Source organism: Atractosteus spatula, chromosome 16, assembly GCF_055471065.1.
Source record: "Atractosteus spatula isolate fAtrSpa1 chromosome 16, fAtrSpa1.hap1, whole genome shotgun sequence".
NCBI lineage: Eukaryota > Metazoa > Chordata > Actinopteri > Semionotiformes > Lepisosteidae > Atractosteus > Atractosteus spatula.
The window spans coordinates 11,417,290-11,442,052 of record NC_142721.1 but is presented as its reverse complement, the minus strand read 5'-3'; the positions used below and the strand labels follow the sequence as shown (position 1 = coordinate 11,442,052).

The 24,763-nt window shown below is 36.9% G+C and overlaps 1 protein-coding gene across 1 annotated transcript in view; it reads left to right on the top strand.

The window, feature by feature from the left end:
• Positions 1–24,763, top strand: part of LOC148819565 (transmembrane protein 263) — a 63,790-nt gene that overhangs the window by 845 nt on the left and 38,182 nt on the right. The window contains exon 2 of the mRNA XM_088934838.1: positions 264–363. Coding sequence (XP_088790964.1) covers positions 264–363 — 100 coding nt within the window. The remainder of the gene's footprint in view (positions 1–263; positions 364–24,763) is intronic.

Sequence of the window (24,763 nt, the reverse complement as noted above, 5' to 3'; positions counted from 1 at the left end):
ATTTAATAGCAAGATCTAGTATTTTGTCACTGTTTATTAACATGCAGAATTAGTTTGGGTACAAGAATTACTTTGCTCTGAATCAACTGTATAGCACTTTAGATGTAGACAGCCATGATTGTTTACTTGTGAACCTTAAATTTCCAGAAATTTAATTAGTAGATGAGGTATTAGAAACAAAAGATGTATCTGGAAGACAATGTTCATTTAACATGAACTTATTAGTATGTGTCTGAAAAAAAATCTCATCCTTTTATTGACAGGGACCCAACACAGACTCCGAGACTGTGGAGGACATGGGCTCATCAGAGAACTCAAACATCGAACAGCTACCACCGTACCTGAGAGACGAACCACCAGAAGGTAAATTGCTGCCTAGTTTTACGATTCATTGAGGCAGCTAATTTGTTACATCTTTCAATTAAGAAAAGGATGTAGTAGTTCCAAGCACTCTTAGAGGTCAGATAAGCAGAGATTACATCAAGGCTGCTCAAACTACGGCCTTCCCAATGCATTCCCTGGGCAAATCTGACTGATTGGACATCAGTATATCAAACTGAGGTACCGGTTTCATTGACATACCACACCAGAGCAGATCGGAAGGTTTGCACATTGAAGAATAGACACAGGACATCATGTGTCATCCATGGGCATTTCCCTAGTTGCTGGCTGGATGTATAGCAGTTTACTATCCCTTTCCCAGTTCCAAACAGGCTGACCCTAAACTCTGCTGGATTGCCACCCTCTCGAGTTAGGATTGGAGTGGTTCTAAAGCCACTTCCAAAGAAGGGGAGCAGGATCTGGCATCAGAAGAAAAAACGAACAAGCAGCTCAAGAACAAGACTCTTGCAGCAAAAAGACAACCTGATCCCTTACTGCGTAGCTCATACAGCCCAAACAGGCTAACATGCTCACCCAGGTGCTTTATAACAGCAGCCCTGTTTAATTGACTACACCAAATCAAATTCCAAAGGAAGAATTTCTCTCCAATTAATATATTACAATGAGGTCTTGATTTTGAATGAATTTAAATATAAAAGCCCGGGGTAATGTCTTATTAAATTATTAATTCAATTGGATATTTAAGATCATTTATGAGGATGGTGTGGCAGATGTTGAGGACTGGAGTTTCCCAATTCTGATATTACAGTTCACAGTATTTCCATTGTGAGTAGAACAGTGGTATAAGGATCAAGGGAGTTTTTAAAAATATTTCCCTTTACCCATTGAACTGAAAGACACATGTAGTTTAAAAAGGCATTACATGACAGTAACATGCTAACCTCAAAATATTCTTAATTCCTCTTCACTCTTTTGCAATTTTAAGTTTATGTAAATTTCACACTCATTTAAGATGGGGGGGATTAAGATGAGAAATCGAGAACTCAAGGCTTCATTTTATTTGTTGAGATTTGGTTATTTTATGAGATGTTATGGATCAAGATATTTGAACATTTTAAATGGAGTAAAATGAGGATGCCATTCATTTATAGCCAACACATGATTAATAGTTGCACAAACAAATCGACTGTACAGTTCTACTGTACAAAATCAACTTCTCTCCATAATACTTTTATGTATAAATGCAAAGTCACCATATAAAATAATCAATGCAATTACAATTAAAACTCTTAAGAAACTTTCTGTTGACCTCTGCTTTTAGCATTACAATACAGAGATTAACAATGAAGCAAAAACTTAATTTTATTTTGTTACTTTTAAATTATATCTGTCATTTCAAGAGTCATTTCTGGAAATCCCTGAAAAGATTTACTTCTCAATGATTTCTCAGTTAGCAGTTTTTATATTGTGCAATACCATGTTGCAGCTGACATTAGTACAAGTTACTGTTGATTCTAACTCCCGTTTCCAAAAGCTGATTTTTTTAAACTGACTTTCACGGGTGATAAATGTTCTGGTGACACAAAAACATTGTTTGCATTACAGTTTAAAAATGCCCTAGCAGGAGCACAATTGAGTTTAGTAGACAGAAGATGTATTGTGGTGCTGTGTGTTTATTTTTGGGTTAAAAGAAGTGTTTGCAGACTCTTTATTAGATGAAACCTGTGTGTCTATCTCTTGCCATTATACTGTAAGTGGGACTCTGGAGTCCCTTGGATTGTCATCAAATAGGCCTAGGTTTCAAATATGAAGGCCAGTTTCTATGAGTGGCAGTAAATCACCTGAATTTCTGAGTGCACTACTTTCTAGACATGGTAAGTTGTTGGACCATGAAGTGAGTTTGTGTTTTAAAAAAGGGGCTTGGCAATCGCATATTCTTAAAATCGCAGAATCAGAATTTACTGTATACATCTATTTTTAAATACTGCTCTAATACTGCAAGTAGTGATGTTAATTAGTATATTGGACTTGTAAGTAGGCTAAATGCTGTGTCCTTCTTTCTTGCTAGCTGCGTTGCACAGCTTTAGTGCTGAGAGGCTGCAATCTGGAAGGTCTTACAGGTCACTTTCTAATGCTAGCATATCTGAAGAATGGAGGAGAGGTACAGAATTGATCCAGACAAGTTAGTAATTAGCTGAGGTAGATGGTTAAGAGCTTAGGTGGAATGATCACCATGAAGTACTAGTTGTGTACCCCCGCTTAATAGAGCAATGTAATGTTTGCCTTCATGTACGATTACATACTCTGCCGAATGTAAAATTCAGTACGTACAACAGTCTGTCTTGTTCAGCAGAAGGTGTACATTAGAAATTTAAGGCCTGAACATTTTTTGTTTTTATATTTGCGTAATAAAAGCTAAAACATCACCGTGTCCTGGATTTGTAAAAGTGCTCTGAGTTTTTCCACATTTGCTCCAGAAGGATACAGCATGGCATGGGAGAATTATGTGAGATGTGCCACTATGCCAGCGTCCTGTAGGGGGATCTCTAGTCTAACAATTGGACATGTTGATTCATTGAGTCATTTTGACCTTATTCAGACTAAAGGCTTTTTTTCTCAGATTTAAAACATTGCATAATTCATATTTTAGGTAATTGCCTTTTCTTATGAAAATACTGCTTCATAGAGTGTTTCTAAAGCATTTTGTCATATGCCCTGTAACACAGGAATGTATGGAATGTTTAAAAAAATATTTCACATCTTTTAGAAATACTAAATCTAGTGTTAAAAATGTTTAAATGTTTTCAGACAAGCATGTTTTCAAACAGAATTGTGGTGTATCGAATCCACAATAAATATATTCTACAAGTGTTTAAAAGTCCCATGCATTAAAACTCCAGTACATGTTTTTTTTTACATCTAAATTTTTAAATTTGCAATTTATCAAAATCTGATGCCACTAGGTGGCAGTGGGAAAAACACAGATGATCTCCAAGCTATTAACTTTAATAAACTATAAAAAAAGACCTTTGTGATTTTGAGTATAACTACTTTATTAACTTTTCTGGGGAAGGAAAACTAATTAGCGTTGGAGTCATCAGTCAAAAATGATTACTGCTCAGAGCCCCTTGAGATGTGAATGGGAAAGAGGGTGATAAGGTGTAAAAGGAGATGTGAATCTGTTTCCTACTGGAATGTACTTCCTTGTGTTCCTCTGCACACTGATGCAGCTTCCCAGTCTAGCCTCATTGGAAAAAGATGTCAGAAGGAGGAATGCTTCATGAATGAGTTTTGCTTTTAAAGCAAGGTTTTTGACTTTAAGCCTTTTACACTATGTATTTTCAAAGTGAACATACAAAATAATTTAATTAAGACTTTTGATAGGATTTCCTTAAAGTGTTAACATTTAAAACTCAAACCTAATATGAATATCCTTGAAAAAAGCTTTAAGTAAAGTGTTTAGTTCATTGTAAAGTCAAAAGTATTATTTTTATTGCCAATAGATGCCAATTTGATTCTTGGTCCAGTTCTATAACAGTATGGCGTCTATGTGAATTTGGCTTGCTCTTCTTATGTTTGAGGGGTGTTTCGCTGGGATCGTGTCATTTTCCGCAAGGTGTAATACTGTCTTGCTCCATATCCTGCTGGGATAGGCTCCTGGTTCCCGTGACCCTTACTGAGAAAAAGTGGCTTTCTGATGATGGATGGCCAAATAAAAATACTAAATAAAAATAATAAAGTGCAAAAACTGGGGCTTAAAATTAAACAGTCCACAGTGTTTAGTCCTACCAACAGTGACATGGTTACTTCACTAGAATACGAGCTTTAGAAAAGCAGATTGTTCCAGTAAATGATTTATTGCTTTTTGCTGGCTATACAGTTTTTCATGATTCTCTGTTCTTTGTGAGTAGTTATTGGTCATATTAAATAACATGAGGAACTAAAATGTGTCATCACAAAATTTGATTATAACAGAATATGAAAGTATGTACAGTGCATGAAAATGATCATGATTATTTGCATAGCAGATGGCCTTATCCAGGATGATTTAAAGTCTGCAAATGTTTACAGTGCATCAAGAGTAAGTACAAAGCAAATGATAGATGTGATAATGTGCAAATACAGTTAATTGTATTAATCTATTTTTATTTATCAATAAGTGTAGCACAACAACGCTGCAAGTGCAGGTGTTGGATTCTTTTTAAACACCATGTGCAAATGTGGCACAAAAAATCTAAGAACTAAAATAAGAACTGAAACGATCCCAAGTGTACACAGAGAGTTTTGAAGCAGGGTGGTAACTACTACTCTAAAATGAAGCTCAGCCTTATACGTAAAAAAGCTGAACAACAAAAACATGTCGGAGCTTAAATAAACCAATATACTTTATAGTATACATTATGCAGTCTCTGCAGAGATCTAAAAGACTGTTAAGCCAGAAACAATTCAATATCTGTCGTTTTCATCTTATAAAGCTATTTTACTGCTCCCTGCTCCGTCTCTCTCCACATCTGCTAAGTTCAGCGGTATTTGGAAAGGTCTGTTGATTTGTCTTAGCAGTTCTTGATATATTAAGTGACTAAGGTAATAAGTAATGTACCCACAGCATATGTATGGTATATTGAGTCAGGAAAGAGCTTTTAGGAAACCCTAACCTAAATTATTTATGCATGAGTGGAGAGATGCTTTTTCCTGTATCCTGGTCCTCTGTGGAAGCACTTCAGGTGTCTATTGCTCTTGTACAAAACCCTATTTACCGTCTCTAGGTTTTGTTTGGCAAGAAAGTCTCACTTACTAGAACAGTTTCATTCTATATGTAAATCTGCTGAAACCATTATACTCTGTACTGTCAATATGCAGAAGTCAACCTACCATAAAATGCAAAACCTCTTTTATCTTATTTTCTTTATGGTAAAAATAGCTTACAGTATGTCTTTTAAGTCCAAAGCAATGATGATTTAATATGGTTAATTTATTTAATTTATTCTTAAAATGTTTCATAGTTTTAAAAATTGCATCCTAGGGGACTTAGGGATAATTTTATCTCGCTTCACTGAAGCAGATGAGTTATTAGTTTCCCCTCTCTGGTGTAAAACAAATACTTATCAGTCAATATGCTTTGAATACATAAAAAGGAATATGAAAATAATCCAGCTGTACCCTACTCTTTGAAGACTGGAGTTATTTTTGTGCGTTTCTTTCAAGACCACATTTGGACACCACAAGTAAGCTGTGCTAATTTTGTAGAACCAAAAAAAATGTGTAATTCGGGCATAGGAGTGCATAAACCATAGATTTGATGATGGATCTTTTCCTCTTCCAAACATTTTAAAAGAGAAATGTCTCTTTTTCTCTACTTTTCATATTGGATTCCTGTGGAGAGAAAAAAAAAGACACCTGTCCCGCTCCAACACCACTGCGTGCCTGCAAACACCTGGGAGGTTGCAGGGGTCACTGTGCTGTTGAGATCCAAGAAATCCCTGTTTGGCTAATCCCTCCCTAACCCCAGTGACATTTAACCAATCATACTCCGCTGCTTGGGGAGTACCGATCAGAATCGGCTGGTGACTTGGCCCAGTGATCATGGAGCTCAGCCCTCGTTCAGATGAGAGCACCTTCCCCAGTTGAGCCACTAATTTAGTGTACAGTAAGTAGTGGAGGATGATCTCTTGTCAAAACAATACATGTAGTGACATACTGTAGCTCAACAGCTGATTTTCAATGTCATTGGCTTGGTGTCACCTCAGCCCCAAGCTTTTTCTCCCAATCAGTAATTGACACATCTGTGCCTGGGCAGCTTCGTGTCTCACACTGGCATTATGAAGCTTTGGACAGTGGGAGAAATGTGGGCTTAAGTGCTGGTTTGCCTTTCTTCTGAGGGTTTGTCTGATGCTTCAAGTGATGGCCACTGTATCTTCAGGCACTTACATTTCCACACTGTCTCCTCACATAAAATGAAGCTTTCTCAACCATCCAGCTCTGCAGTTCAATGTTGTTTCTGACCTCACAATGGGTGTCTCTCCTCAGCTGAACCCATGCAGGCCAGGTGATAGGTGGTTTAAGGCAGGCAAGGGGAGCTGTAGGGAAGCAAACCTGATTCAGCTTGTCATCTGTGCAGTGAGTTTGTGTTCTTTCGTGCAACTTTTCTGTTACCAGTAGGTCTTGCTGAGTTGTGATTTCTGTAGTAACTTCACACTGTTGTCCTCATCATCATCCTCATCTTTCTGTGGTCCCCATGGGATAATTAGTATATGATTCTAACAGACCTTACTATATTACACATTAATTAGAATGCTGTTCTCTGGAGGCAGCTCAGCAAACTTCTCTGTTCTAAGGTTATCTACTTCGCCAGCCTTGGCGGAGATAAGGAATGGAGTAATGGTTAAGCATTATTGATCGTGCTCAAGTCGATGGCATTATTAATTGACAGTTAGCTTTTTTTTGCACTTTGACGAGAGTGGTCAGAGCTCTTGAAGTGCACTTAGTGATGCTAATGTTGTAAATCTTCAGGCTATTTCTGGCATTTTATTGTGGTGTACTGGGCAGTGACAAGGAGATAAACAACAGGGTACTACGATTATTCAGAAAAAAAGTGAGGACCTGTGTTTTGATGAGGAGAGAAGAAAACTGCTCTCCTTGAGCAGTAGAGGTACTTCAAGAACAATCCTATTACACTGTTGAATAAATCTCCTTTCTTGCCCTGTCTCTCATAATATAAATTCATATTTTAAGAACGGTTCCAAAGAAAAAGAACAAAGAGAGAGTGGACTTACAAATGCCAATCAGTGTAGCTGATCAGCTGCTTTTGGAAAGAAAGGGTTTTTAACAACGATTACACATTTGTTGTTTGCATTTCCAACTTGTTTAGTGATGTATTGTACAGTATGTAGTAGGCAGGCAGAGAAATGCTAGATAATTGGATGCAGCTCATTATAGCACGAAAGTAAATGAGAATGATTGTATCTGGAGAAGAACATAATGGGTTAGAGGGTTATGCTTTGCAGAACAAGACTAGATCCCTATTTTTATTTAAACAGAAAATCTTAATTTTATATATAAGTATATTGAATAAGTAATGTGTGTTTCCGATTCAAGACACTGAACTGTTTTACTATGTTAATGTAAATGTATAGCATAATTAATGGTAAAACTGTTAAAGTCTTCTTCAAGCTGAAAATTTATATGAATGCGCTTGATGAAACTTTGAAAGCCCTTTATAAATAACAGTCTACAAAGATGCAGTAAAAAAAAGTGACCCTTTCATGTTTTGAATTTGTACTTCTGAGGCAACTGGAATATAAGCTCAAGAGCCAAACATAATTCTTTGTTGGAAGGCTGCTGAGTAGAAATGATTTTCTGCTTTAGTCACTCCTCATTTATTTGGCTGTAAAGAGGATTAAAGGTATAAGAACCACTACAAATCTGCTTTATCTGGACCTGAGGTTATTAAAATAGAAAATGCTCTGAACTGCATTCAGCTCTGCTTTTATAAACAGCCGTCACTCTAAAGCTACTAAAGCAAACTACTTCAGCTTCCTTTATTTCTTGTGCACATATAATGAATACTGTTTGCAGTTTCTCATTGTCTAAATATTTAAAGTAAAAAAAGTATTCTGCGGCACCCTTAGCACGGAAACAAAAAGACAGCACTCATGTTTTGTTACTGTTTGGTAAAGAAGAAAGACATTCATGTGTTCCTAGTATGATGTTAGATGTGGAGCTGTAGTGTAAAGTGTTTTTCTTTGATTTTATGGAGTAAAATTTCTCCAAAAAAGTAATCCAAGATCTTCTTTGCCTGTACAAAATGTTTCAGGGTCCCTTAAATTTGATAATTCAAGCCAAAGTCTTATTAATGCTGTTATTGATTTTTATTTTTGTCTAATTTCTGGATAAATGTTGCATTATATGGGGAGAAGAAAAGACAAGAGATTAAAATATAAAATGGAAGTCATCTTGATATTATTTTTCTAATAGAAAGTAATACATTTATGAATTTTTATAATATATGAATAATAGCTTTCACACACAGCAATGTGTAGGCTAGTGTCCTTTTGAATTAAGAAAGAAGAGCACTATATTTCTTCAAAAGCAAATAGGACAAACCTGTTGGAATGTATTGTGGTCTTCTGACTTTCAAAAGGTTGTTCTGAAGGGTATAACAAAAATATGATGTGTTACATGTTATTAATATCGTAAATTAGCTTTTATTGACTTTTCTCTCCTGTTTGCTTATAGATACGCAAAATATTCAATCATTTTGACACATTCAGTTCACATCAGTGGAAGAGTTTGATGTTGTGTGTAACTGTGATGGATGGATTGTCAGCACACAGTCCACAGAGGAGATAACATTTATACCTCACAGTTGACTTGTGCATCTTGATGCTTTTGATTATCTATTTTTCCCTACTCATCCATTCCCTACAGTGGTTTCCCTGTCTTTTCTATATTATCCAAAATCATGTTGTTTAATAAATCTGGCCACTCTTTGCAGAGATTCAGATATACAGTAGCAACGATAAAGAAGTTACAATGAGCAATGGTATTCATATGTAAAATACCAGTTTACCACAGTAGTTTATGAGAGATTAAGGGAGGCAAAATTTGTGCACATTAAAAAAGACCATTAATTTGCAAATTATGATAAGTTTTGTTTTTTGATTAGCTCCTGAAAATATCATATCACCAGTCTGCCTCTGATTCATGCTGCTGGCACCACTGAGGCTGCTGAAGCTTCAATCGTAAGACATAAACTTTAGGTTCTACACTCTTTGGCAGATTTCACCCTGTGTGCAGTCAGTATCTGCTTCAAGGAGAATCTAAGGCGTGGATTGAATCAAAATTATGACCTCCCCACCAACAGCAAATTACAAAACCCAGTGTTTTTCATGGTGTGTTTCCATTAACTACAAGGAACAGGCCTCTTGCGAGCAAAAAGCTATCATCAAGTACTGTGTTTGTAATTTGCAAGTATTGGGTAGGTAAGACTTTGATAGAGCCTGTGAGTAAATCTTTCTAAAAATATTTTCATTGTAATCTTGGGGAGCACAGACACTGGCAAATCCTCAGCCAGGACTGGAAACGACAACAGTAAAGATTAAAATCAGCGAGTGCCTCAGGAGAGTGACTCATGTACCGCTCCATAGAAGGTGCTGCATTCAGAAGAACCACTGGGAGCTATGACAGAGAACCCTACTACTTAATTAATGAGATGATTTTGAAGAGAAAAAAAACATAGCCTAATGTATTTGGTGGCTTTTTAAACGATGAGGAAACTAATTCGCTTAAGTTAGAAGCCTAGAGGTAAAAACCTTCTAATTCAGCCACCCTGCGTCTGTTTGCCATTTATGCGGCCCAAGAGCTCGTATTGGTCAGCTCTAATGCAGAGAAACATGCATCATCTGGCCCATGGGTCCTCTGAGCTGCGCTGTAGTTACAGCTGAAACAAAAGCCTGAGGCAAATGGTAGCAAGAAGGTTTTGAACAAAGTCAGCAAATATAGGCAGATCTGTACTGTACTGCCCTGTGTGATTAATTTTTGGAGGGAAATATACTGACAATGGGTATTTCAACTCCTAGTTTAAAGCTAACTAATTAAAACAATTTGTAGGAGTGCTCATCTCAAAACAGCATTAAAATGTCTTATCTGAGGGGGTTCTTATTTCTATAACCAATGTGTATTTGCCTGGTTTGCAAGTTAATACAATATTTAAAAAAAATAAAAAAACAGTAAAGATACCTATCACTTCAGACTTGATGCAGGACATCAGTGATACTGGGGTTAAAAGCCATTTGATCTTTGTATGATATTAATTGTGGACTCAGATGTATTTTAATGTGAAATTATAGCCATGCCGAGTTGAGAATCAGTAATGACCAAAATATGTTGAAAAATCAGAGTGTTAAAAGGGAAGATGTTTTTACTTTATGTAATACGTTACAGTCCATGCATTTCAGGACAGATTACGGGCAATTAGGATTTACAGTACCCCATCTTTTGCTCTCTGCCCCCAAAATGTGAAATCTTTTCTTCCAAGAAACTTGACATCCCAGCTGCAGTGAATTCTGTCAATTCCACATCAGTGTGGATCACACTGGAAAAGAAAAAGAAGGTTCTGCTGTGAATGTTACAATTTTTATACATATTGTATAGCAATATGTTCTGTCTTGCTTTGACATACAGAGATGCATAGATATGATATTAATGTGAATTTCATACTGTACATCCCAGAAGCTACAGCATTACAGCCTACATGTCAGTTGGGAATGAAGGCACTAGACACAGATTCATTAAATTGACGAGGGTATTAAGTTTAGTTAATCTTTTCCCATTATACAGGGCAGTTTGTCCCTTATCTTTTTTACCAGGAGCATTTGGGATCTGAGAGCGTTTTTTAAAATTACTTCTGCACAAATGGAGCAATTCTTTTGTTGCTCTTTGGGTTTTCTGGCACTCCGAACAGACCTTAGAATGTTGTTTCTATCTCTAATGTAAGAGGGCCCACGTCAGCAAAAGAACCTGGATGTAGAAACAGTACACTTGATTTGATTTTTGTATTCTTTGTGGCATTCAAAATTTGCTAGGAGGAGAACATCTGAAGCTTAGAGCTACCATCTTGCATAAAGTACAAAAAGTAAAATATTGATTTCCATTCAGTGTCTTACTGTAAATATGTAATGTAAAAATCAGGTTACTTTTCTTTAATGTTGGTTCTTTCCTTGTTTATTTTTATACCAAAATCATCATCTAAACTGTAGATCACATACAGTATACAGTAAAGTGATTAGATTCTATTTAAATGTGTACTTGAAATAAACGTTTATTTGTTTTTTAAGTGATTGTGACTTTTTAGATTATCTCTGAATTTTGAATTACAACTGCTTCATATTAATTTTGCTTTTAAAAATCTTAATCCAACAGGAATTCAAAGCTCAGTTTCTATTTCTAAGAAATGTAATTTTTAGTTTTCTAGTACAGTATACTGTATGAACATAGTTCAGGTGGGTAGCTGCGTCAGCATGCGTAGGCTGCAAAGGAACAAGTAATAGGTTTATTCCATGCTGAAAAAAAGAAGAAAGAGAACACAACGTTTCGGCCGTGGAGCCTTCTTCAGGTGTGAGAGAGACAGGGCAGTAGGCAAAGGTAAAGTAGCGGGAGAACAAAGGTTGGGAGGGAGGAGGAGTGAGAGGCGGGAGCAGGGGACAGAAAGAGAGGCCAATCAAGAGGTGTGAAGTCAGAATGGGTGCAGAGAGGTGTGAAATGAAACTTCCAATGAATGGAGAAAATTTAAAAGAACATTAGTCTGTCGTTAAGGGAAGGGAGAAGGTGTGATCCTAGCTGCAGAATAATTTTAGTTTCGGTGGTCTTTCTGATGTATGAGTTTGGAAAACCGTCTTTGAGAACACAGACGGAGAGATTAGAGTGGTCGTGGCCGTCAGAGGTGAAATGAGAAACAATGGGCTTGGAGAGATCTTTAATCTTTACAGCCCTGACGTGTTCTCTGAAACGGTCTCCGAGTCTCCTTCCTGTTTCTCCAATGTAGATGGCTGGGCATTTACTGCAAGAGATACAGTAAACAAGGTTGCTGGAGGTACAAGATGCTGTCTGGGTGATCCGGAATTGTCCTGAGGGGCCTTGAATGAGTGTGGTGGTGGCTGTGTATTTGCAGGTGATACAGCGAGCTCTGTTGCAAGGGAAAGTGCCTGGTGTGGATGGTTGTTGAGGGCGGTCAAGGGAGCTGTGAACAAGGAGGTTACGCAGATTAGGTGGTCGGCGATATGAGATAATAGGGCGATCAGAAAAGAGGGCCCCAATGGAGGGATCATCCTGTAGGATGGAAAAGTTGTGGTTAATGGTCCTGGGGATAGGAAGTGTGTTAGGGTGGTAAGGAAGCACCAGAGGAATGCGGTTGTTACGGCGGGAGTTCCTGATCGGGTTGATGGTCCGGGGGGTGTTTTTGGCTCGGGCAAGGGCCCTGTCAATCACACTGCTGGGGTATCCTCTGTTGATGAAAAATGAGTACATTTCGAGGGCTTGGTTCTCGAAGTCGATGTCGTCGCTGCATAATCGTTATATGTATGAACATATAATAGAGTAGGAGAGAAGGCCATTAAGCCCATCAAGCTTGTTTTAGTTGCTAATTGATCTGATGATCTAATTAAGCTGTTTCTTTATAGCAGCGAGAATATCAGCTTCAACAACATTACTGAGTAGCTTAGACCAGTAGAAAGTAGGGAACAAACATTTGTTTCACAGAAGTTGAAAACAGAATTATTTCAAAGATATATACTGTATCTAGTTTCTTATTAGATTGTAACATTATACAGCATATATGTATTTTTTAAGTTTGAGAAAAAGCGAATCCTGGGAGAAGTCCTACACAAAGACCCAAAAGATTACAGTAGTAAGCATTGTGTCATTACTGATTTTCCTAATAAGTTACTGCTACTGTACATATTGTGTAATTTAACAGTGGTATACACTATTACACTTTTACCACTGTTAATTAAATGTGTTCTTTGTAAATGTATTGTTTTATGAAGCAAACTTTGGAAGGTTTATTTTTGTCCTAGTATACTGTATCATAATTTTATTAACATACCTAAAATTATTTGTTTGCTTTCAGATATTATATTGTCAAGAATTGCACACATTGAAATGAGTCATCATGAAGTACATTCCAGAATGTACTCATGTAATATTTAAAAGACAGATGCAATCTTAATTTGATCATTAGTACCTGCCAATTGAGACTAGCAATCACTCAACCATTTCTTTCAAGATAGACTACATAATCCAGCTTCTGATGACTTCACTAAGTCTGTTTTCCCTGGAAAACTATGGTCTTATGGAGGTTTCTGACTTGACTTTGAACCTGTTAGATCATGTTCAGTAAACAAAATTGTTTCCACCATCTTCAGGATAGGATTTCCATTAGTCATTGTGGATCATGGAGCTCATATTTGTTCAAAATAAACACCTGTAGTTCGCAGACTGCCTAGATAAACAACTAGACATCTCAGTTTTTCGCAGTAGCTGTTTGGTAATGCCTTTGTTATCACATATGCTTCTACTGTATCATCCCCCAGGTGAGGTGCAGTTTGAGATGGATTTATCTTTTTCTAATTATAGTTTGGCCTGAGAGTTAATTTAGCCCTCCAGTTGTGGTTGTGCAATGCATTTTATTTAATTATGGTCTTGATACTAGCTGTTACAGCAAGCATACACTTAACCTTTGTTCAGAGCAAGATTGTGATATTTTAGGTCGACTCCATAGTCTAGATTTCTTTGTAATTGTGTTTGTATTCTTATTTTTTTACCTAAAAACATTATTTATAAATCTATCTCATCTGATTTTTAATAGTATTTACAGAGTCTTAATCAGAGCTTTACAGAAAACAGGATTTTTTTTTCCTTTTATGATACATCTGGCAGTGTTTAACAAAATGCGAAATGATCCTACGCACTTTCTGTTAGGAGTATTGGTAAGGGGGTGTTTTGCTGAAATAATTTCGAATTAAGAATCAGTAGATTTCCTAAAAAAGAAATTGGAAAACCTAATTTAGATTTTTTTCTATTGTTCCACTATGGATCAACCAGTTGACTATCATCACTGCGATGTTCTTAGCTCCTTGGTTAATAGGCATTACCTGTTTTTGTCCTCCTCACTAGAACATAAACAGGGGAACTTTTCTGTCGACAGGAAGAGGTGCATACCCCTCTCTCTTATGAGGGTGTTCCAATGGTTGCCATCCCAAAAACCACCAACCCCAAAGAGCTATCAACCGTGGTCAGCCAGAGGTATAATGGTATAATCTTATAATAACAAGAGGTATCAGTTTGCTAGTAATATATTAATTAGGTTTAAGTTCAGATTCAACAAATGTTCAATTATGGAATTTTTCATTTTTCAAAAGTAGGTTAGAATTATACCTGTTTTTCTGCAAATATTTCAGATAAGATTGTTTGATTTATAGTATTTTTTAATCTAAATATTTATAGTATTTATTGTATGATTTATATATTTGATTCTTATTTAGAAGCATAGGTAAGTAGGTCCCTTTTCAGGCCATAAAGGCCCATGGGGGAATGGGGGGCAAGGGCCACGATTTTTCTCCACCCTCCGACACTGGAGGTGGAGGTGATGAGATCAGCATCACACTCCGGCCACTCTATTACCCCTAGCTGGGATTGAACCCGGGACCTTCCGGTCAGGAGCTAGACGCCCTCGCCGTCTGAGCTACCACGGCTCCCTTTAGAAAGAGATTGTGCACTAATTCATTTAGATAGATGCTTACTGTATGTCTCTGTATGGTTATATCTCCACCTTTATAGTTTTACATGGAATCATTAGCTTTAAAGCATGATATTCAGTAGTCATAGAACATATTGGTACAGTGTTGGTTGTTTATTATGGATAGTTGGTAAATTAAAAATCTTAATACCCAATTACTTATCTATTCTGAGATCTAATCCAATCCCAGATACATAAATAATACAAAAATGACAGATTTGGTGAACTCCTCTTTCACTGCTGGTGTTTGCAAAAGAGTGACAATCCATCTCTATCTGTTTTCTGCAAGAACAATGACAGAGCAGCTTGGAGCCTCAAAGCCATCTGGATAAATTGGTAAATTATGACAGTTCATTAATTCTGCTTTCCTCTCTGGTGCATTTTGCTTGGGGGGCAAGCAGAGGAAGAGCATGACAGCCATTACGGTCAATACTAAAACTGTCATTTCTGGGAATACAAAATGAAATGAGGTGTGTGTGTATGTTGGGGTGTTGGTCATGGGGAAAAATAGAATAAAGAATTAAAAGGCAGGAGATTTCAGCCAGGCGTAATTACCTTGAGATTAAAGTCTTGAATGAGGCATGTGACAGGAAGCATCGGATATTTATTGATCCGTCAGTAAAGGGAGGGACCATGGAGGAAACGAAGCAAAAATAAAAATGGATTGGAGGAAAAAAGCTTGATCATCTGAGACAAGGTGTTAGTGTTTGGAAATGCAAGGTTTGTTACAGTACATGGGCTTAATGAGTGAACCACAGGAAGATAGTAGAGCAATTAATTGATTCTTCTTCATGATGATGAGCCTGCTATCAGATTGCACAACCATGAGCCATGATCTCTGCTGCAGAACAGGCACTGTGCTTTGGCAGCAGATAGCAGTAAACTTGTACATTGGCATAGAAAAAAAAAATTAATTTAGAGGAGCAAACATATCTTCGATAGGTACACTAGCATTAAAATTTAGACATTTATTCAAAGTCTTTCACCATGTTATGCTGAGAAAAAAAAGTCTTCAAGACTGCACTTTTATTCCATTCTAACAAGACTACTTTCAAAGGAAGATGTTACACTGAGAGATGTGCTTCACTTTTTTTCATTCCAAATGAACTCCAGCCAATTTTCCATAGCTTTGTTTAAGTGGGAAAAAAGGGAAGAGAATGATGACAATTCTCATGTTCTAGAGATAAAAATGGAAAGTAACCAGAATGTTATGACCCACACCACAACAATATGTAGTACTTCTTCACAAAGGTTGATGAAAATACACAATAGTTCTTTATTTTTTGCCATATGGTTGTTCAAAGATGGGTCCCTAAGCCTGGCCAATTCCCTCTGTGTGTTTGACCTAATTTCTTTTTTTTTCCATAATTTTATAATTTCTTACATTTTATTGCTGCACATAAAAGTTATTACTGCTGTTCATGCCCTGGGGCATCACTTGTTAATGAATCAGACTGCCTGTTGGGATATTCATCTCAATAAATAAAGAGCAACATGCATCCCTGCTAAGCACAGAACTTCCTAAGCTAATGTGAATTCAACAGCGAACCTCTGTCTGGGGCTGTGCTTCTGCATCACTCACAGATGGCAGAATGGTGCTATCGCATTAATAAAATAAACAAGTGTGTTCTACATAAAGACAACAAATGGTTTATTTAAAGGGTCTCTCTCCTTCATCAAAGTACAGTGCATCACTACAGTGTATTGATCAACATTCCTGCACACTGTAGTGACTGTTCATTCTGTTGCTATAAATGAACTCAAAGCCTTGGATCCCCTGTTTTTGCCTTTGTCCCTCTGAAAGCATTTGCAATGTACCTTTCAGTGAGTTAATTGTCCATCACCTTAATACAAGCCAAAAATGAAATATTAAAGCTAGGATGAGGTTGCTCAGTGAATGTAGGAAACCAAGTTCTCCTCTTGTGTTAATTTGTTTTTAGAATTTGATTCAAGTATTTTGTTATTGCTAAACTCACTCACTAAACACTGTTGTGTTTTGTTGTCTAAAGGTATTGCAAGGATGCATTGTTCTTTAATGTATTTCAATAAATAGATAAGAGATACAGTAGAGATTAGATCTCTTTATTGGCCATATACAATTTCTTGTATTAGGAATTTGTCTTTCCGCATACCCCGACTTGCTCTCCATGAGACACACTGACACAGAGAGGGAGAGAAGCTTGGGGTCAGAGCGCAGGGTCAGCCATTTATACGGCGGCCCTGGGGCAGTCAAGTTAAGGGCCTTGCTCAGGGGTCCAACAGATCCAACAGGGGTCCAACAGGGGTCCTCTGCCAGCCACCGGATATAAACTGGCAACCTTCATTATAATTTTCTCTTTGAACTTCTCGGGAAGTCTTATCCTGCAATTATCGGGAATCTAAACTGAAAGTGCAAATATTAAAAACAGATATAGTATGTCTATGCACATACTGCAGATGTTCATCTGTTGGCTTTTGTCAGTATTTATCACTTAGGTCAAGTAGAGGAGGCAATCTGTGACAGTTTATAATTGGCCAGACCTCCTCACTAGTCTTTTAAATCACAATGCAGCTTGTCTTTATTTCCCTCTTTTTGTCTTTGTCCCTCTGAAAACCATTGCATGGATTAATGTACCTTTCAGTACAGTTAATTGTCCATAACCTTAACACAAACCAAAAATGAAATATTAAAGCCTAGACTCAGTGAAGATAGAACATCTGTGTTTTTCGCTTGTTTTAATTTGATATAAATTTTTTTTTTTGCTTTTTGCTAAACACTGATTGTTGTATCTCAAGGATGCATTTTCTAGCGCTTATATGAATATTTCAACTTACGTGATAAAATAACCTCCTGCTAATTTTGTTTTTGGACTTCTCAGGAGGTCTTATGGAATCGAAACTGAAAGTGCCAACATCAGAAACCTATCGGTCTATACAAATGCTGAATATGTTCAATTACTGGCTTTTTATTAGCCTGTGTCACATAGGGAAAGCTGAGGAGGCAATGTGTGACAGTTTATAATTGGCCTGACCTCCTCACTACTCATTTAAATCACAATGCAACTTGTCTTGCAGAATTTAAAGAAAACTAATGCTGCACACAGAATTATGATACCGGTTAAAGTTACCATGGTGACAATGACATTCCCATCCCCCTCTCCTGTGAGAGGTTTTCTTATAAAGTAGTGTCCGCTTTGTTACACTTTCAACTCTGCTGGTTTTTTTTGACAAGGTTACCTACACTGTACAATCAGAAATCAGTTAGCATGATTTCCTTCAGATGACCGAATGCTCTTTCTTGAGGCCAGTGAAAAAGCCTAAGGCAGCTTTGGATCCGGTCCCAGCTCTTGTCTAAGTAAACAGTTAGTGGAACTGCTCTGTTTCGCAGTCATTTTGGAAATGACCAAACCTTTACCAATCTGAACCCCTTCACCAGTGAACCTACCATGTTTATGATATATTACATAACATAGATGACCAGGTCAGTTTTCTAAAAAATTCTCCACTGCAAATTGGTGGAATTTATTAGAAGGAAAAAAAAAGATTTGCCTTTATTAAATGACCTAACTTCAGAAGATGTCTGGTATTTGCTATATGGCTAGGAACAATTTGACAAAAAGCAAGAGAAGCTGGAATAAATAATGTAGCAACCAGTATTTACCTTTCTTTTGTATTGGGAAATTCTGTATTCCATGTCTGTCATATATGTATCTAGCAAAAAAGAAAATCAAATAACGCATTCTGTTGGAGCTTCCATAAACGCATTAAAAGCATAGCACCAATTATTCTAACTACAGTACTGTATATTGATTTTTTCAGCATAAATTGCTGGTTCTGGTCATGGCACAATCATTGTGAACATTTATGTGATGTACACATAAATAAGAAAAAAAACAGACCAACAGCTTTGATAAGATCAAGGACAGGTTTAAAAACGTGCTCATCCATTCTTTAGTGATTCAAATTTCCTGAAGTTCTTTATAAAGTGTAATAAACTGTAACATTTCAAGGATCCTATAATTTCTTTGATGGAAGTAACTATAAAAAACATCTCTATCCATTAGTCTGCTGCTGAACTAACATGTTCAAGCTGCGTCAAGAAACGGGAAGGAAAAATGATGTTGTGGGTTATTTACTAATGCTGAGTGGAATCAGTTGTAAAAATGTCAGGACCATGTATTGTACATCACTGTATAGTAGTCCGAGACAGTATGGTTGTATTTCTTTGGTGTTTTAGGCAGAGCTGTTCTGTCTTGTAAGTACCTGACAAAAGATTCACAAAGAGAAAAAAAATCCTTGTTGACTCTGTATTTTAAATGTGTAAAAAAAAAGGATGCGACAGGTATTGTATGTCCACGCTAAGTCGAGCAAAATGCAGTTGTGGCATCTTCTGTGTATTTACACAAATATTGTGAATGTACAACAATGTAAGGTTTCAGTATTGTTTTTTTAATAGGCGTTTAAAACTAGTCTGAGCTCATGAAGGTGCTTGTACAGAGTGCCAGTAGCAGCTTACAGTCAGTGAGCATTTGCTGGCTTAAGTATGGGCTGTGTCATTTTCCTGGGGCAGCATCACACAAGTGAATGGTTGTCATTAAGGTAGCTTGGGCTACCTAGGGTGATCAACGGTGATCTCTGCTGCTGGGCACCTGTGAGCTTACTGTGTTGTCAGTGAGAGCTACACAACTCTTCTCCTGCAAAGATGTGAAGTCTGTCACAAGCAGTGGCAGCGATTCAAAATCTTTATTTGATTTTGTAAGAGTAGACACAACAAACGGAATCGAATCTCTAATAAACGGATTTGTAATCCGTTGGCTTTATTGCACTTCGTCAAGGACTGTCATCGAATATCTCTAATTGTAAGTTTGATGCCATATTGCAATATTACAAGTGGTCCTGCAAGATGAAGTAGCTTGCGGTTCATTTTCTTCACATTTTGATTATAATTAAGGTCAAACAAAACAGATAATTGCAGGAGTCATTCAACAGTTGGAAAGCTGAAGACTTCTTTGTTTATTATGATGATTAAATTTTAATGACCATATTATGGGAGACACATGCAAACTTCAGAAGCATAGCAATAAATGTGTAACTGCAGAAGTTACAGGGCAAGAGGTTTCAGTGAGCACAAAACTCCAGTAAAAATTAACTTTCTAATGATTCACTAATTAGCAGATTTGGCTCAGCAGGATCCTTGACAATTGATTTGCAATATGCCATTTTGTTAATGAGGCTCGTGAGTACAGGTCTTGCATTCTGCCATTACTCATCTCCCCCTGCAGTTAATAAAATAATTGAGGTATAAAGTCCCTAATGAAAACTTGCTCCCCATAACAAAACAAGTATTTTCAAGGCTAGTTTGTATTGAAGGGGGTGGTATGATGTACCAAACAAAGGAAAAACAATTTCTTTCAAAATAATATAGTGTAACTTCAGCTGTTTTACACCCTAATGCATTGCATGTTGGAAATGAGGTTTATTTCTTGTATATTCTTATAGAAATATTCTATAATATTAATAATGTATAATAAGATTTAATATTTATGCCTGTACATGGGCCTTAACTGTTCTGGTGGAAACCAGAAAGCACACTCTTATGAAAAAGTATTAACTGCGTTTTCAAGAATATCTGTGCATATTATGAAGGTAAAATAGGAATTGTACTCAATGAATATTAGCTACATGATATGCTGGACTGGTTAAGCACCACAGTGGTAGAGTGATTAGCATTGCTGCCTTGTAGCTCTGGGGCCCTGGGTTCAATTCTGGGCCTGGGGTGTTTGCAGTTCTCTTGTGTTCGCATGGGTTCCCTCCAGGTGCTCTGTTTACTTCCCACAGTCCACTAGGTTAATTGGCTCCTGACAAATTTGGCCCTGATGTGAGTGTGTGCGTGTCAGTGTTTGTATCTGTGTGTGCCCTGCAATGGACTGGCATCTCGCCCAAGGTGTATCCCGCCTTGTGCCCATTACTTGCTGGGAAAGTCTGTACAGTGGCTCTCCTGCGACCCTGCATTGGGTAAAGCGATTAGAAGATGGATGTCTGGACATGCCTGTCCTGTACTTGCATTAATACTCAGGAGAGTTGCACCTTGTCCTGTCTTTGTTGCCTTAGCTTTCCAATCACTGCTGTCAGCTTGCATTATTCTAAAGCGAGTAGATGTCCTGAAAATGAATGCATATCTGAGGACACACATGTTCTTTACCTCTGCTGTAAATGTAGTCATAAGTAAAGATTACGAATTGCCAGCTCCAAACTGACTGATAATAGTGTAAGGGGCATAAAAATAAATATTTGGGGATCCAAATTTGTTATGTTCTGGTTGATGACTTTGGAACTTTTATGCAGAATTTACTCTGTTTATAACTATAACTATAGTTTAAGTTTTGGGGGCTTCATAATGCAGGCACCAATCCCTGCATGACCAAAATAAGAATAAATGAATATGCAAGTGCCTGGTTTGGGTACATTCAAAACTCTCTCCATACTTAATTAAATGGGTTTATGTACCGCAGGTTTATGAAGAGCCAATTTCATGGGTTTGTGAGTTATGGATATGCATACATGCCATTTGAGACAAAAGGGTGTATTATGTATCAACGTGGTGTCCTGTATGTCAGTAGAACAAGCTCATTTGGCTTCTTATTAATAGTTGTGTTCTTAAAAGGAATGGATAGTATGCATAGTTAACAGCCACACACTTTGTTCTTATCCCAGTGCCACTACTTAATGCATCACCTATCTTTAGTGTGCGTGTCTGTTTTTAAAATCCTATCCTATTCAACTATGAAAGGTCTCCTTTTTCTGATTCTTCTTCTTTCCGTAGCAGGTTCAGAAGAAAAGGATTACACCTTTAAGCAGTCAGTTCTTGTAACAAGGACTGGCAGACCTGGTTTATTAGCAGGGCATGCTAACCTCTTATATCTGTGGCATCTTGGGTCAAGGCTGTTTTGACTCACTGAAGCACAAGAGGGCTCTACAGTTTTCATTAAGAGCCTGAGTGTAAACGTACTGCATCGGAACATTTCAACGGGAAGTTTAATTGAGTCTTGTTGGAGATGGATGTATATTTAATTTATTTCTCATTAGAGTTGCCTAATTTGCATCAACTTGATTTTCATTTTTTTTAATCATTGATTTAAATCATTTCAATGCAAATTTTATATAGTTTCCTAAGGAAAATGCATGAATAATGTATTTTCAAGAAACCCTTTTAATTCACCAACATTTTATACTCTTACCATCGATAGACTTTAAATATTTCAATGAATTCATTTAAACTGGATTTAATGCTTAGAAAAGTAGGAAGATGAGATAGTGTCAACCAAACTGAACCGTTTCATGAACTAAACTGTGGTTCACTGCTTATATGCTTAATGGGAGCTTCATTCTGTACCTGTATATTAAGATAATGCTTGTAATTATTATGTTTGAAGAGTTTATGGAAATCTCTCGCAATTTAATCTAGGCGTAGGTTAGAAAAGACACATATTCTCTCGAGGTAACAGCATCTTGCTCATAATTTACCAATTATAGTTATTTTAGATTCAACTTACTGTTGTTATTCACTTGATATATATAATGTAATTTAAAATTGTATCCTACAAATACAACAACAGTATTTGGGTGCAGTGCTATGTCAAAATGCCAAAAAAGTGGGTTCAATGTGATCTTGAAAACAAAGTACTGAAGTACTGGACACATCATCACTGCTGGGATCACTGGGTGTTTTGGGTCTTTCTCCTTTCTAGCGGGAGATCATCTGTCCTGTTACTCTGCCTGGGCAACTTGTGACAGGGTGAGGTTGCTCTGGGCTCAGCTCCATTTCATCTTCGCTTGGTGGATCTTCAAGCCCTGCGGGTTCTTCTTACAAACATTAATCACGGTCGTTGTCCTCTAGTCTTCCCGACTAGGGGGGCTCACCGTCCCTCTCGGACTCCCCTAGGGGTATCTCTCTGTTTGACAGATTGTCAACTGCTGTCTTTCCATGCTGTCAACTGCCTCTGCAGTTGTCACCGGCCTTTTTTTGGATGGTCACCCAGACCATTCCTGTGTGTCGCTGGCCTAACCAGGTGGAACTAGTTGAAAATACATCCATAATACATTTCAATTAATTAATAATCAGTGAAGTTTTGTAATAGGACATTATAAAATGTATATACTTAATAAAACTTCAATAACGTCGAAATCTGATCTTTATTAATCTGAATTATGGAATAACTGTGCAGTAAGACCTGTAATTAAGTCCACAACATAAATGTCCCTACTTCAGTAGATTAAACTATTACAAGCCAATAAAATCTGTATACTGTATACTTAAAGTTATTAGATACTTGAGACCATTACAGAATGTTTACACTCTCGTGATATAGTAATTATATAATGTAATGCAGTCACCAACCTGATCTTTATGGCATCCCTGTTCTTAGTACCCACATTGGACTTTCATCCTACAGGTTTTCTTAATTTGAAACCACCTTTCATGCTCGGATTAGAAACCCCAAGTAAACTTTTAGGATAGTGAAGATTATAATAAAATACCCGTTGCTAGACATGATTTAATAAAGAAACAAACAGATGCTTCACTTCTGGAACTGTAAAATCTCATGCACAGTACTCACAGAAAGAAAAATCAATAAAGCTAACAGCTTAGTAATATCTCTATCAAATTGCCTACTTTTGATTTTATTGATTGCCTAAGTGTGTCTGTGGAATCTACGTGGTAGAGAACTGTAACAGACTTCTGTTTAAAGTGAAATTACAAAGTGTAATGGGTAAGAATATTTTAAATATATATATATAAATGCTAGAGCAATCATATTCAATTGATATTTGATGGTCATCATTTCCTTGATACTTCACAAAGGCTGACAATAAAAAGTTGTTGGGGATAAAAACAGCAGTGTGAAAATATCATTTCTATGGAACTTCTTTAGCAGCTTCTGGTTTATTGTTGTGCAAAGAAAGGGTCATATTGTAGAAGTGAACAGGAGGCTAGCTAATATGAAAACACTTCTGCTGTGCCTTGAAGTTTCTGAATCCTGTCTCATGTTCCCACCGTGTTTGGTTTACCAGCAGATACAACCTCACAGTGTGGTGTCAATTCTGGTTATGTCTGTCATGCTTGTATGCGCCCTAATAAGAATTTCTCTGAGAGAAATAAAAGGCATGGTCTGGATGCTGCTCTCCACATAAGTACTCCCAGAAAAAGAATGATGCTCTTCTCAAGAGCTAGTGAAAGCCAAATGTTTGGTCTGCCATTACGAAAATAAATATGACTCTCTGTTCAAGACAATTCAGTCCACTGCACCTGTAGACTGGCTTTCAGCATTGTTGAGAATATGTGCATTGAAGCCAGAGATCTTTAATGTAGACATCTTGTTTTAATTATGTCTAGTCTTTATTGGTTGTAAATACTTGGACAATTTTACATAATAGTTTTACATAATTCTGTTTAAATATTTGGATTACAACTTATTAAATCATTAGTTTTCCAAACTATTCCAAACAGATAAAACATGTGTTTATAATACGAAAATAATGCTTTCAGATTAGGAGACTGTGAAATGAAAGTGAACAACAGTTTAAGTTTTTTTTCTTATGTCAACCTCGATACAACCATCAGCATTAATAGTAGATCCACTTTTTGAGAGTGACCACAGTTGTCCTGAAGTAAATAAGCCCTGCCATCTTCACCTGTCTCTAATTATGCTTTTAGAAAGAAAAACTTCATATGTTGTGTATTTTTATTAATAAAAAATACAATTTTGTGTAATTTGTTCTTGTGAGTATCTGAAAAGAAGAAAAGACAAATCTCACTCAATCAAAGTATGAAAATTTCCAAGGCTTTTGATATCACCAGAGTTAAGGAAAAAGCAATAAATGAAAATGTAATGCTGGGATTCAGTTTAGCAGTTTTTGAGGTTCAGACTTATGTAATGTTTATTGCTGGAGGCTGAATTTCTATACACTCATTAGGGAGAAAAAGTAGAATGTCATGAATCTCCTAAGGATACTCTGTTTCTTGTGAAACACTGTATGTACTGTATTAACTTTGGCATTATCAGTGTGAGTCCTATGGCTTTCAAAGAAGAATGTCCTAAAATAAAATAAAAACCTGGATAACGGCAGTGTGCATCCATTATGTTCTCA